General features: G+C 40.6%; 1 protein-coding gene across 2 annotated transcripts in view; it reads right to left on the bottom strand.

Moving 5' to 3' along the window:
• The window catches only part of MAMDC2 (MAM domain containing 2), a 164,098-nt gene that overhangs the window by 40,307 nt on the left and 107,601 nt on the right, over nt 1-16,190 (bottom strand). For both annotated transcript variants that reach the window (XM_049895523.1, XM_049895522.1), the window contains exons 8-9: nt 12,613-12,756; nt 9,563-9,828 (exon numbers count right to left, since the gene is read on the bottom strand). In XM_049895523.1, coding sequence (XP_049751480.1) covers nt 9,563-9,828; nt 12,613-12,756 — 410 coding nt within the window. The remainder of the gene's footprint in view (nt 1-9,562; nt 9,829-12,612; nt 12,757-16,190) is intronic.

Here is a 16,190-nt window from a genome sequence, read left to right as displayed (position 1 = left end):
GCAGGAGCCGGCTCCACAGCAGCTAAGAACAAGGATGGGAAGTTGATTCAAAGGGAATCAGCTGATTCAGAGTCACAGCTCTTGGAAAATCATAAAAAATCCCCAAACAAGACTTGGCATATACACATATGGCAAAATATTTATGCAGCATGAATTGCTCAGGTGTTGGGCTATAAGGAATTATGATTTGTGTGACTCAAAGTCAGACATATTTAATCGTCCTTCTTCCTTCACATCAACATATAGTCTTTGACAGTTCAGTTCTCTTTCTGAACTATATTGCACAGCCACTCTGTTCCAGAAATTTTGCTGGCATTAGAGATAAAAAGGTAAATAAGACATGAATTCCTGTTCTCCAGAAGCTTATAGTCCAATTAAAAAAGATAGGAAGGTAAGCAGACAATATCAATATAATGCATTAAGTGCTGTCACAGTAGGCTGATGCCAATAGGAGCTACACAAGACAAGCGTTCTATACAAGACAGGTGCTTTGGGGAATTGCCACCTTGAACAAGGCTAAACGGGATCTTTAATGCAGGATTTATCAGAGTTTCTAATGTGTTACTATGCATTGTGAATCTTCACGTGTGGTGGGGGGAGTACGATACAGTACGCAAAATATCTCAAACTCATACCACAAGATCCTTTTTCAATAGAACATGTGCAGGGACATGTGCCCATGGGACATACCCTGGGAAAGGCTGACCCTAAGGATCTTGCCTACTGAAAAAAAAAAGTTATTTATGTTTTTTCATATTGACCAGATAGGAGTTTTCTCCCAAATCCATAAATGACTTAAAAAATTATTTTTAATATGGTGAATATATATGTAACAAAACAACTGCTATTTCAACAATCTTCACATCATAAATGATGTTTGAAGTTTATTTGATTTTTATTTTTAAAACAGTAAAGATGTTGACTTAGAAGGGTTTAGCATGAAAAAATTTTTTTAATTTTATTGTGTCTTAGGTGAAAGTTTACAGGGCAAATTAGCTTCTCATTCAAAAATTCATACACAGAGGGGAAATCACTAACTAGAGAGTAGCCGAGTGTTAACTCTGGTGAAGGGAAAGACAACACACAATATAGGGGAAGTCAGCACAGCATGACCAAGGCAAAGTCATAGAAATTTCCTAGACACATCCAAACACCTTGAGAGACCAAGTCACTGGGGCTGAGGACTGAGGGCCATCGTCTCAGGGGACATGTAGGTTAATTGGCATAATGTAGTTCATAAAGAAAATGTTCTACATCCTCCTTTGGTGAGTAGCGTCTGGGGTCTTAAAAGCCTAAACAATTTGTATATAAATTTTTGAATGAGAAACTAATTTGCACTGTAAACTTTCACCTAAAACACAATAAAATTAAAAAAAAAAAAACTCCCCAATAATGCAAAATTAAAAAAAAAAAAATGTATACACAAATTGTTTTGTGACATTGGTTGCAATCCCTGCAATGTGTCAGCCCTCTCACCCTTTCTCTTCCAACCCCAGGTTCTCTGTGTCCATTCATCCAGTTTTCCTGTCCCTTCCTGCCTTCTCGTCTTTTCTTTTGGGCAGGTGTTGCCCATTGGTCTCATATACTTGATTGCACTAAGAAGCATGTTCCTCACATGTGTTATTGTCTGTTTTATAGGCCTGTCTAATCATTGGCTGAAAGGTGGACTTTGGCAATGGCTTCAGTTCTGAGTTAGCAGGGTGTCCAGGGGCCACAGCCTTGGGGGATGATGAAAATTTTAATGATTGCTGAGCTGATCATTAAGCAAGACCCAGATGAGACAGAATGCCTAGTCATTCTCTGATTTATGGGTGGTTTCATGTTTTTTTTTTTTTCCCCTAAAGGAATACTTAATGAACACAATATTGAGTTCTTCCCAGTGCTTCCCATTAACAAAACCCTTAAAGTTCTTTGTTAAAGGGGGAACTAGCTTTGGGTCAGGAGGTATGGCAGGACCTAAGGTATGTGCTGTAGTGACTAAGCATCATGTTAAACTAAGGACATGAACCCATGAAGCCTAATGTTTGTGCTCCATCATTACGGAATTCATGACAATTGTTCACTAACCTCTCCTGACATTTGACTTTCAGGAAAAGCATTCTGGAGTGAATTGTGCTCTCTCCCCATTATCCTCTCTAATGTATGAGAGTCTCAAGATAACTCTTGATTATCTGCTCTCTATTTATAGAGTACAAGGGAAAAATCAGACCAAGAAAACTATTTCATGATTCATGCCCTTTCCAAATGTTTCTAAAACATTTTAAAAAATTGTTGTAGGCTGTTCATGTTTGCATAAAAACAGCCAATTGCTATAGAACACCTGTCTTTATTAGGTGCCGTCTAGTCGGTTCTGACTTATAGTGACCCCACGCACAACAGAACGAAACACGACCCAGTCCTCCACCAATGTCATAATCATTGCTGTGCTTGAGCCCATCATTGAGGCCACTGTGTCATTCCATCTTGTTGAGGGTCTTCCTCTCTTTCAATGGCCCTCTACTTTACCAAGCATAATATCCTTCTCTAGGGACTGGTTCCTCCTGATAGTAGTGTTAAAATAAAAATTTAACTCTGACTTGATTTTTAGTTTAAGGAATAATTCACAGCAAAAATCAGAGTGCAGAATTATTCAGTTAGTAGTACAAGGTCTGGCCAAAAGAAGACTTGTAAATAGCATAAAGTAATATTTGATGACAAAACTGTGGGATGTACAATAGAGCAGCTCTTTGCAGTCATCAGAGCAGCTTGATTCATAAGCCTGAGTTTAAAAAGATGGTTGGTCACCCCTCACACCTCAATACTGTACAGTCCAAACCCCTAGGACTCTTGAATATCTGAGCAGTTTGTGCTTTGAGCCACTTTTTGACTAAAATGGCTCCATTTTCCACTCTATGGTTTTCTTAAAATAGTTCAGTGTTTTATAGTCTCATAGTAGGTAAAGTAGTGCTGCTTTCTAAGCTATAACAGCTGACTTTATTCTTCTACTCTGAAAAACCTTGACTTGTTTGAGTGTATATAATATATATAAAGGGAGCCTTAATGGATTTTTTTCATAATTTAATATTTTTTGTATTTGCTCTTATATAATTGTTTTTAATGGAAAGTATTACAGAATTGAGGTTGGAATTCTTAGAACCAAAGTTATTCTTAAAAAAAATTACCTTAATAAAATAAAAAAAAAAGTAAAAAATTCTTAATAAAAATCCATGTACTAAAGAGATGTTGGAGACTTTGGGTGGTATAAACGGTCAACATGCTCAGCTGCTAACCAAAGAGTTGGCTGTTCAAGTCCTGGCAATCTACTTCCAAAAAATCAGCCATGGAAAACCCTATGGAGTACAGTTCTACTCTGACATATACAGGGTTGCCATGAGCTGGAAACAACTCAATGGCAAATGGTTTAAAGGGATGTTGCATATGAAACCATATGATGATCAGGACCTAGAAAACACATTCTCAGACTGTCTGCAGCTAAATTTAATAAATGCTAGACAACACAACAGAAGCAGCAACAACAACCATTTGCCAGGTACCCTGCTATGGGCTTTATCTGTTGCATCTCATTTGATCTTTACTGTAACACATTTTACATATGAAAACAAATGAGGCTCAGTAAGGTTACGTGTTGTTGTGGTTAGATGCCATCCGGTCGGTTCCGACTCACAGTGACCCTATGCACAACAGAACGAAACACTGCCCAGTCCTGAGCCATCCTTACAATCGTTATGCTTGAGCTCATTGTTGCAGCCACTGTGTCAATCCACCTCATTGAGGGTCTTCCTCTTTTCCTCTGACCCTGTACTCTGCCAAGCATGATGTCCTTCTCCAGGGACTGATCCCTCCTGACAACATGTCCAAAGTATTTAAGACGCAGTCTCACCATCCTTGTTTCTAAGGAGCATTCTGGTTGTACTTCTTCTAAGACAGATTTGTTTGTTCTTTTGGCAGTCCATGGTATATTCCATATTCTTCGCCAACACCACAATTCAAAGGCGTCAATTCTTCTTCCATCTTCCTTATTCATTGTCCAGCTTTCACATGTATATGATGCGATTGAAAATACTTGGCTTGGGTCAGGCGCACCTTAGTCTTCAAGGTGACATCTTTGCTCTTCAACACTTTAAAGAGGTCCTTTGCAGCAGATTTACCCAATGCAATGCGTCTCTTGATTGCTTGACTGCTGCTTCCATGGCTGTTGATTGTGGATCCAAGCAAAATGAAATCCTTGACAACTTCAATCGTTTCTCCGTTTATCACGTTGTTGCCCATTGGTCCAGTTGTGAGGGTTTTTGTTTCTTTACGTTGAGGTGCAATCCATACTGAAGGCTGTGGTCTTTGATCTTCATTAGTAAGTGCTTCAAGTCCTCTTCACTTTCAGCAAGCAAGGTTGTGTCATCTGCATAACGCAGGTTGTTAATAAGTCTTCCTCCAATCCTGTTGCCCCGTTCTTCTTCATATAGTCCAGCTTCTCATATTATTTGCTCAGCATACAGATTGAATAGGTATGGTGAAAGAATACAACCCCGATGCACACCTTTCCTGACTTTAAACCAATCAGTATTCCCTTGTTGTATTCGAACAACTGCCTCTTGATCTATGTAAAGGTTCCTCATGAGCACAATTAAGTGTTCTGGAATTCCCATTTTTCACAATGTTATCCATCATTTGTTATGATCCACACAGCTGAATGCCTTTGCATAGTCAATAAAACACAGGTAAACATCCTTCTGGTATTCTCTGCTTTCAGCCAGGATCCATCTGACATCAGCAATGATATCCCTGGTTCCACATCCTCTTCTGAAACTGTCCTGAATTTCTGGCAGTTTGCTGTTGATATACTGCTACAGCCGTTTTTGAATGATCTTCAGCAAAATTTTGCTTGCTTGTGATATTAATGATATTGTTCTACAATTTACACATTCAGTTGGATCAGCTTTCTTGGGAATAGGCATAAATATGGATCTCTTCCAGTCAGTTGGCCAGGAAGCTGTCTTCCATATTTCTTGGCATAGACGAGTGAGCAGCTCCAGTGCTGCATCTGTTTGTCCAAACATCTCAATTGATACTCCATCAATTCCTGGAGCCTTGTTTTTTGCCAATGCCTTCAGAGCAGCTTGGACTTCTTCCTTCAGTACCATCGGTTCCTGATCATATGCCACCTCTTGAAATGGCTGAACATCGACTAATTCTTTTTGGTATAATGACTCTGTGTATTCCTTCCATCTTCTTTTGATGCTTCCTGCTTCATTTAATATTTTCTTTCCCCTTAGAATCCTTCACTATTGCAACCCGAGGCTTGAATTTTTTCTTCAGTTCTTTCAGCTTGAGAAATGCCAAGCATGCTCTTCCCTTTTGGCTTTCCATCTCCAGCTCTTTGCACATGTCATTATAATACTTTACTTCGTCTTCTCGAAAAGCCCTTTGAAATCTTCTGTTCAGTTCTTTTACGTCATCAATTCTTCCTTTTGCTTTAGCTGCTTGACGTTCGAGAGCAACTTTCAGAGTCTCCTCTGACATCCGTCTTGGTCTTTTCTTTCTTTCCTGTCTTTTCAATGACCTCTTGCTTTCTTCATGTATAATGTCCTTGATGTCATTCCACAACTCGTCTGGTCTTCGGTCACTAGTGTTCAATGCATCAAATCTATTCTTCACATGGTCTCTAAATTCAGGTGGGATGTACTCAAGGTCATTTTTTGGCTCTTGTGGACTTGCTTGGATTTTCTTCAGTTTCAGCTTGAACTTGCATATAAGCAATTGATGGTCTGTTCCATAGTCAGCCCCTGGCCTTGTTCTGACTGATGATATTGAGCTTTTCCATCATCTTTTTCCACAAATGTAGTCAATTTGATTTCTGTGTGTCCCATCTGGCGAGGTCCATGTGTATAGTTACCGTTTATGTTGGTGAAAGAAGGTATTTGCAATGAAGACGTCGTTGGTCTTGTAAAACTCTATCATTCAATCTCTGGCATTGTTTCTACCACCAAGGTCATATTTTCCAACTACTGATCCTTCTTTGTTTCCAACTTTTGCATTCCAATCACCAGTAATTATCAACGCATCTTGATTGCATGTTCAATCAATTTCAGACTGCAGCAGCTGATAAAAATCTTCCATTTCTTCATCTTTGGCCCTAGTGGTTGGTGCGTAAAGTTGAATAATAGTCATATTAACTGGTCTTCCTTATAGGCGTATGGATATCATTCTATCACTGACAGGGTTGTACTTCAGGATAGATCTTGAAACGTTCTTTTTGACGAACGCAACACCATTCCTCTTCAAGGTGTCATTCCCAGCATAGAAGCCTGCATGATTGTCCAATTCAAAATGGCCAATACCAGTCCATTTCAGCTCACTAATGCCTAGGATATCGATGTCTATGCACTCCATTTCATTTTTGATGATTTCCAATTTTCCTAGATTCATACTTTGTACATTCCAGGTTCTGATTATTAATGGATGTTTGCAGCTGTTTCTTCTCATTTTGAGTCGTGCCACATCAGCAGTTGAAGGTCCCGAAAGCTTTACTCCATCCTCGTCATTAAGGTTGGATCTACTTTGAGGAGGCAGCTCTTCCTCAGTCATCTTTTGAGTGCCTTCCAACCTGTGGGGCTCATCTTCCAGCACTCTATCAGACAATGTTCCACTGCTATTCATGAGGTTTTAACTGGCTAATGCTTTTCAGAAGTAGACTGCCGGTCCTTCTTCCTAGTCTGTCTTAGTCTGGAAGCTCAGCTGAAACCTGTCCTCCATGGGTGACCCTGCTGGTATCTGAATACCAGTGGCATAGCTTCCAGCATCACAGCAACACACAAGCCCCCACAGTATGACAAACTGACAGACACATGGGGAAGGTTACATAAGTAGCCCAAATTATAATGCTTTAAGTGGCAGAGAACCCACAGCCAACTCTTAAGTATTATGCTGTATCTTCCCTCTAATCCACAGCTCTCCTTGTCTGCACTGAAATTACCTTGAATTTTGACCTCACCTAGAAGTCATTTACTTCTAAAATAGAACAACTAAAGGTTAATAATAAAGCCCTAGAAATATTTAGAAATCCTGAGAGTTAGGGCTGGGCTACCTTTCTCACCTCCTCCTACAACTTTAGACGTTGGCCAGGATGGGGTGCTCGGAGACATACGGCATAGTATAAAAAGTATGACTTCTGGAGTCAGAGAGTCCTGGATTCACCTCTCAGCTCTGCCACTTACCAGCTGTGTGTGTTGAGCAATGTCCTTAATTTTCTGCTTGAGGTTTCTGCATCAGTAAAATGGGGCTTATAATAATACTTTCCTTCCTGGGGTGCTATGGCAGTGAAATGAAGCAATGCATGTCAAGTGTTTTTAGCACGGTGCCTGGCACATGAAAAGTGCTCAATAAAAGTTCCTTTTGCTGTTGGCAGCTGTGATAACATTACATTGAGTCCTGCCCACACAGTTACTTTGCTAGAATGGTCTAAGGAAAATTCCTACCATTGCTATGATTTCTTAAATAGGCCATATATTGTAGTTTCTGGCAAACAGCAGACTAGGGAAGGTAGCAGGGAGTTGTGTGTCTAATCAGCCCATTGTTCTTGATACAGGCTGGGTACTTACTAATAGGGGAAAGAAGGATAAAGAAACATCCAGAGTGGAAGGCCATCTGGCTTGTTGGGTAGCATGATGTTTCTGGGAATGAGGGAGGAGAAAGAAGGCAGAGATGCTGAAAGGTCAGTATTGATTCCTTTATAGTTCTGCTCAGGTCACCCCTTACTCAGCTCAACTTTGGTCCCACATGACAGATCATGCAGTCTGGTCCCACTCACTGAGTGGTGAAAATAATGTGGGTGAAAGCAGGTTATACAACAAGCAACACAAGTGTAAGGAATTATTGTTGGTGTTATTTTAAATATGCAGTATAGATACCCAAACATGTTTACCAACCATTTCCACCAGTGAAAAAGAGCACCAGGGTTAGTCCGGGTATGGTCAAGACTTAAATACAAGGCTGCCATTAGCTCTTCTGGATTCATACTCTGACCAATCACACTTGCCTGGCTTTATGGATTTGGGTAGTGGGGACATGAAACACAGGCAGGGAAGGTTCTCCCTACAACAGTGGCACATGTGTAATATGCTCTGAGTTTCAACATTCATTTCTAGAAGGGCATCTCAGGGCTAGTCTGCATTCCAGGATACCAAGGGCAGTAAAAAGAGATACCTTATTCCCCTTAAAGGAGTGTTGTAAGAATGAAGTAAAATAATAGAAAGTGCCTGAATGCTGAGGCAAGTCAAGGGCACTTCACTTTGTCCAGCTGCATAAGAATAGGCCTTTCCCAAGACTTGAGGGAGACTTTGAACTCTGTTATGGATTGAATTGTGTCCCCCCAAAAAATGTGTGTATCAACTTGGTTAGGCCATGATTCCCAGTATTGCATGGTTGTCCTCCACTTTGTGATTGTAATTTTATGTTGAGAGGATTAGGGTGGAATTGTGACACCAGTCGGCATACCCCCAAGAAAGCAGCACTGGGAGCAGAGCATGTCCTTTGGACCTGGGGTCCCTGCACCTGAGAAGCTCCTCAGCCAGGGGAAGATTGATAACAATGAATCTTCCTCCAGAGCCAACAGAGACAGAAAGCCATCCCCTGGAGCTGACACCCTGAATTTGGACTGGTAACCTGCTAGACCATGAGAGAATAAACTTCTCTTTGTTAAAGCCATTCGCTTGTGGTATTTCTGTTATAGCAGCACTAGATGACTAAGCCAAACTCAGAAAGGCATCCCTCACCAAAGGGCAGCCTTCAAAACTGGGTAGACCATGGTTCAAGCCCCAAATCTGCAACTTACCAACCTTAGAAAGATGAAGAATTAAGGCCCCCAAAAGTTAACAGACTGGCTAAAGGTCACTTACTGTACATGCTGTAGAGTTAGGACTAGAAAATCTAGGTTTATTGACTCCAAGTCTTTTGTTATTTCTACCTGACTTTTCTACCTTCATTACCTGGGTCAGGAAGGTTATTTATTAATATTCTTTAGGGGCAGAAATTATCTGAACTCTGAATCAGGAGGACAAGGAAAGCAATGGTAGGTACTGTAAGAAATTACTGAGCTTCCCCAACCTGCATGCAGCTAGAGGTAATTGACTGAAAGCCACAACATAAAACCAGAGTCACTGAGATCACCTTTTTTTTTATACTAGCATCCCCATTAGGGGTGTGTGTGTGTGTGTGTGTGTGTGTGTGTGTGTGTGTGTGTGTGTGTGTTGTGGCCTCAATCTGAAGCTAGCAGTTCAATTTGGACTATTCATGTATTTCCAGTCTTTTGGACCATTCTCAGGCAATCAAAGAAGTAAACAACTAGCAAACTCCCTGGGTGGCCAAGATTCAGAGACACAGAAAACTGAAAAAAAACTGAAGAATTAACTTGTATACAGCTGGTGGTAAGGTGTGAGGTGGGGACTGAGCCTGAACAGAAGAAAAATAACACATTACCAGTTGAATGTAACTAAGCAGAACTTCACTGTTCTCTTAACCCAGACCAGCAACTGAAGGTGAACAAAGGATGGCGCCGTTTCTACTGTACCTTGGTTGGCATGGGCTTCTTAAAGGTGATTTCAGCTTGCATCCAAACACCCCTTGGGGACTCTAGCACAGACCAGATCTTCTCTTGAACCACGTGGTTCTCTTCAAAGATATAAACTGCCAGGGTGTCACTCATTTTTGAAAAACCATAGATGGCATAATAAAAACGCAGACAATACTGCAAGTTTCCTGGCAGAGAGGGGCCGTAGAGCCTTCCAATGTAGCCAGGCTGAGATGTATACTTTGTGTTGGTCAGCAAGTAAGATCCTGCAAACAGGACAAGCCATTCAGTGCATCGGCAATGAAAAATTTAAATAATACAGCCCAGATTATCAAGCGGAAAAATTTGGTTAGAGTAGTGGAATTTGCTGGTAGAGACTATTTCCCTAGGCTTTAAAGGGTAGAAAACATTTTCTAATGTTTGCGACTTAAATGATTGAAAATATCTAGGTGATTCTGGTGCAAATAAAAACTTCCTCAATCCTAAGTAAACATAATAAACCAGTACAGCATTCCAACTCACATGCCCAGACTTCAGTCATCAGTTAAGATTTGTACTTTTCACAAAATGCAAACAGTATAATCATCTTGGGGGCACCAGTTGCCTGAGCCAACTGGCTGACTTAGGTTGAGTACCCAGTACCAGGTCATGGTGAATGTAAGGGCTGGAGCAGATTTCTCATTCTGATCCCTGTAGTGACTAGTGGGGATGGAAGGATTACAGTCTGGTCTGGCAATCCTTGGGTGGGGATCCATGTGTCTGGGTAGTGCCTACTACTCTCCAGGTCATATGTTAAACCTGCCTTGAAGTGTAGGCTTTTAATCAGGCAGGCCCTCTCAGGTACTGAACATCTGTGTTCTTCCCTTATTTCTTCTAAATAAAATCAAGAAAAATAAGATCGAGGACCCTGTCTCCCCCACAGTAAACTTAAAACAGACCTACATGTCCCAGAAAGCCTGGGCAGAAAAGAAAAGAAAAGAAAAAAAACTCTACTTTTTTCTTTTCTTTTTCTGCCCCTCTCCACTCAGTTTTCTTTTGGGTACCTCAGTCTTTGCTATATAGGGTTAGTTTTGCCTGGTGATTTAAGTCATCTGATAAAAGGCTCTTTGGTTATTTCACATGGGTGGGCATCCAACAACCAGAACTACCTTGTTAAAACATAAATTTAATCCCATCTCTTCTCTGCTTAAAATACTTCAGTGGATTCTCATTTCTTTTATCATAAAACCCTAAATGCTTAATCAGTTCTGCCACACCCACACAATCCCTTTCCTTCTCTAACTTCATTTTCTTCCACTCTCCCCATTCCTCCTCCTATGTTCCAGTCACACTGACCTTTCTATTCCTTGGAGATACTCAGCTCTTTCCCATCTCCCATCTCAACTTGGCCTTCATAGATGCTGTTCCCTCTGTCTGGATTTCTCCCACTCTCCTGGACAACCCTTGGCTCCCTCAGAGAAACCTTTCCTGAATCCCCTATCAAAATTAGAGTCCTCCCTCTATTCTCTCTGACAGCCCACTCTTCATTTCTTTCATGGCACTTATCACACTTTGTAACTATAAATTTATTCTTGCATATACTTGTTTAATGTTTCTTTTGCCAATTGATGTGATTGCCAGTCAGGGCACGATTCCTGTCTGTTTTGTTCACTATTGTACCTCCCAGGAGTTAGTCTGGCCAAGATCAGATTAGGTTTTGTAGGGCCTGAATGTATACAAGTTAGGCAACCTGTTTAAGGAAAGAATACAAAATTACAAATACAAAATTGAGACAGCTCCTTCCAAGTCCCTTCTCACCACCAGTGCAAGTGAGGGGCTCTGAAACTTAAGCCACGTCAGCTTCCTGAGAATGAAACCTGGTGCCTGGTATGTAAATATTTGCTGAATAAATGAACAAGACACTCAACCCCTTTAGAATAAGCTCTTTCCACCGGTCTCCACTGGGGTGGGCTCCACAAAAGATGCCATTAAATGTTAGGTCATCTCTTTAATGAGGCTTCTAAGAGCTTATAAAAGCTCCTTACAGATACAGCCATTGAGTAGCCATTCAACATTTTCCAATAGCTTATTTTTTTTCCCACAATACATATTCTTTAATTATGGTAAAATACACATAACATAAAACTGTCTTAAAATGTACAATTCAATGGCATTTAGTGGCATTTTGACAATGTTGTACAACCACCATCACTATCTAGTCGCAGAACAGCGTCATCTTTCCAAAGGGAAACCTAGGATTCAGCAGTCAGCCTCCATTCTCTCCTCTCCCAGCCTCTGGCAACCACTAATCTGCTTTCTGTCTCTATGGATCTGCCTATTCTGGATATATTTCACATAAATGGAATCAAATAACTTTTTTTTTTTTAATTAGCCCTTTTATTCATTTACTTATTTTGGTGAAAATATACTTCAACAATTTCTTCATGTACAATTAACTCAGTGACTTTGGTTACATTCTTCAAGTCATACCACCTTTCTCGACCGGCTTTTCCAAACTATTTCACCATCATTAACAAAAACTCACTGTCCCCCGAAGCATCTCATCTATCCTTTCGAATTGCTATTGCCAATTTGATCACGTATGGCTAATTCTTTAAAAGAGTATAATGCTTAATGCAGACATTCTTTTCTAATTAGGCTAAACTAATATTTGGTTCAAAGATGATTTCAGGGGATAGTTTCAGTTCAAGGTTTAAAGATTTCCTCATGGTAATGGTTTCAAGGGTCATCCAACCTCAATGGCTCTAAAGATCTGGATTCTATGAAAATTTACAAATAGCTTTTTAAAGATACTTGTCTATCTAAAATTAAGAGCAAAATAATTTTCAAAGGTTTGGCTATTTAACTGGTAAGTACTTTTAAGCTAGCACAACAACTTGAATTCCAACTTTGAAAAATGGTCAAACATAAGTTTATCAATTGCCTTTACTTCTTTACAGCTGCTTTTTTAAAGTTCTTAAGTCAGGGTCTTGATAGGTATGGAGTTAGAATAGCAAACAGCGTAAACACTAGCCCCACAGCGTCATCACAGAACAGACTCTTTTATTTACCTAATCCTGTAGTGTGGTCTCCTACCCGATACATATTTGGTTTTACTTTCACTCGGCTCCAGCCAGGGCCTTCTTTATCTTGATAAAAGTTGCAGAGATTTTCCTCAAAATTGCAGCTTGCTTCCACAGCACTGAAAGGAAGCTCTGAAGAAAGGAAAACTAGATATGAATACAGCCAAACTCAAGGACTACGTCAACAGATTGACAGATATGGACACACTGGTGCCCAGGGAGACCAGAGAAGTAAAACACAGCAAAATATTTTTATCTGAATGGCATGCTGACAGGTTAGCACCAAACCAATGTTTCAGTATGATGAGAAAATTGTTCTTTTCCTCTCTAAAGGGAGGGGGAGGAAGGAGCCCTGTCCACATTCTCTATAAAAATAAAGAACAACCAGGCTTCAAAAGAAATTTCCTTTCAGGATGTACAAACTTTCAACGTTTACTCACATACTTCTTCACAATTCAAAAATCATTCATACCAAACAGAAAAGAAAGAAAAAAAGATATGATTTTAAGGAATTCTTCTTTTCCCTCTAAGGCAACTATTTTAAAAATACTATTTTCCAGAAATAACTTTCCTTTATTGATCAAGCTCAGTGTCAGAAGTATAGTCACAGTCTACTTATCATGGAAGTTAGTAGTAGGAGTTGACCTGCTTGAAGAAAATCATTACTCCATTTAAATCACACGGTTCAAAAAGTCCTATCAGTCCCATCACCTGCACTACTATTGTTTTGGCCTTACGAAGTTTTGATAGCATTTACACTGGTCTGTAAATATTATCTCAGCCCGGATTGGCTACAAGGAATAGGACATAAAAGAAGCCTGTTAACAACTGACTTGTACATCTCACCACTGAGATTGTCCTCTGAGACCAGAAGGGAGGAGGCTGTAGGAGTTGGGTACACAGGCAGTGTGGCCAGGTGTGATCCTGTGTTGCGTGGTGATGCACACTGGGTCAACACTCTAGGGCCAGGGAGAAAGGGGGCTCTTTTGAATAACTGGAAAATCCTCTCTAGAGAAACATTTGTGTTCTGGGAACAGTGATGTGAAGAAACAGGGAGGTATTCAGGGACAAAGATCACTATACTCTCAGTTTATCAATTTTCAAAGTAAGAAAACATTCAAGTGGGCTGAGGCACTGGCTGAGATTAAAGGGGTTTAAAGAGACAACCAAATGCAACAAGGATCCAAGATTCAAGCTTGGTCCAGGAAACCAGTTGCTATAAAGGACATTATTGGGGCAATTGGTGAAATTGGTTTATGGACTGTAAATTAGATAATATTGCATGAATGTTAAATTTTCTGCACTTAAGAATTATCACTGGAGAAAGTCCTTGTTCTTAAGAAATACACACCGAAGTATTTAGGGGTAAAGGGGCGAGATGTCTGCAACCTACTCTTAAATGGTTGATAACCCAAATGTTAACAATGTGTAGATCTGGGTGAAGAATATAAAGGAGTTCTTTGTACTATTCTTACAATTTTTGCCTGAGTTTGGAATAAAGAGTTCCCAAAAAGCTGATCAAAAAAAAAAAAAAAAAAGGAAGAAAGAAAGTAATTAAGTGACTGACAACACACAAAAATAGAAAAAAAAAAGAAAGAAAGAACACAGGAAGAAAATGTTAATTTAACTGGAACCTGGATATGCCCTAAGAAGTGCACAGGAGCACAGCCTGATAAGCCAGTTAATGAAAAGGAAATAAAGAGAACTCTCCAAGCTTTGGCGCTGGTAAGTTAGCCCACGCTCTGCTCTGCCTGAGTCCATAGGCATCAGGATGTATCTTTAAGCCATGAAAATGCAAAACTTGAAAAATGAATTTGATGTCATGCAAACAATGCTCCTTTGATATTCTCCCATGGAAACTGGAGACTTTGGGAAACCTTTTGACTACCTTCAGTATTAGTCACCCCTCTGCTACCTGTCCGTGCAAAAACAGATGAAAATTCAAAGTCTACAAAGGGCTTGCTAGCTCGGGAAATGGCATGGCGCTCCCAAAGGCCACGCACACAGAGAGAACAACAGGTCAGTGGAATTTCTCATCGGGAATGGATCTCAAATCACATACTTGGGCTACTGCAAGAGAACTGTAACCCCTTTATTAGCTACGTAGGAAGGGGCAGAAGAAGGCCTTAAACCTCGAAAGTAAGTAAGGATCAGTTCTCTTCATGGCGACAAACTGATACAAACCGCAAAATTTTTCTGATGATATGATTATATTCTTTTGTTAAATAGCTAGTCCTAGAAATAGATTTGTCTGGGGTCCTGGGATATTCTGAATAAAAAGAAACTCTCAAGAGCATAACTTATAGGCTGAATCTTTTTCACCCAGTTTTCTTCTTCTACCTTGAGAGAGCATCTGATTTCTGAAGATGGGGCCTGTTTGTGACCCACCCTGAGCTCTGAAACTCTCCAGAGATCTGAAGTGGATTGAAAGCCTTTGCTTCAGGCTTCTTTTAGAGATGTGGGTCAAGCGAAGATCACAAACTGAGCTAGTGGGAGAAACAAATTTGAGTCATAGGAAGGAATAAGAGGCAGTTGAAAGTCCCTGAGCATCAGTTATCATTTGATGATCAGGGGAAAACAAAAAAAAAAGAAACAAAGCATCTTTAAGCAAAGTACCAAAAAGTATCATAAAATATGTTCAGTAATTACTTGCTTCTTGACATTTGTACTTTAGAGATGAGAGGCTTTGAAGATGACCTCATTAGGGAGAGCGTGCTGCAGTTTGAGAAGAATAGTTGGGAGGGTCTCTTATCCTTCCTTCTGCTCCATGGTGTTAATGGAGCTAAACTCAACATTAGTTGTACAGCCCTACAAGGCTCATCAGTCCCTTTGATACTAAAGAGATACTGGGTGCGGGATGTTCTTTAGGCTGCTAAGTTTGCATGATGGTTTTAGCATGATCCGGACTGAAGACAGGCTGAGACAGCTCAAAGTTGGCTTAAGAAGGAGAGTGAGTGGGACTCAGGAACTGTAATGGAACAAGGGCAGGGCCACTGACCAGGCAGCAGAGACCCTTGGGTGTACTTCAGCTAAGGAAGGCTCTGAAAACTTCAGCTATAGCACAGGCAAAAATTTGACACCAGATTCCAATTAGACTAGAGGCCTTGGCAGGGTGTTGTTAATCTGAGCTACCAGTGGTCAACGATGGGATTCGTGCCCAGGCAGTCATCTGAGGGATATATCCCCAAGTGTCAGAACCTCTCAGCCACTGGCCTGGGTGTGAGGTGGACCCACACCCAGAGAGGAGATTGAGCAGCCAGCAAAAGGCAGAGCAGTGGAGCTCTCAGTTTTAGGCTGAGCATTAAGGCAGGATTCCTAGAAATGGACGGGATTACCTGTTGGGCTTTCAAGGAATTACAGACCAAAAGGAGAGTTTATTCCTATGGTCTAGACTCTAGACCACATTGGGGAGTAGGGATTATGGGTAGAAATGGTAGCATGACAACTGTTGTAACTCAAGGGCAGAGGGGCTTTTGCTGCCCTCTGGAAGTCATCCTGGGGGGATACTTGTGGAGTGACATGACACTAGTGTTTAATACATGTGACTAGGTTAGGAGTCTCAGGTC

This window comes from Elephas maximus, chromosome 9 (assembly GCF_024166365.1).
Source record: "Elephas maximus indicus isolate mEleMax1 chromosome 9, mEleMax1 primary haplotype, whole genome shotgun sequence".
NCBI classification, from domain to species: domain Eukaryota; kingdom Metazoa; phylum Chordata; class Mammalia; order Proboscidea; family Elephantidae; genus Elephas; species Elephas maximus.
Note: the sequence above shows the minus strand (reverse complement) of the source record. Positions and strands in the feature narration are given on the sequence as shown.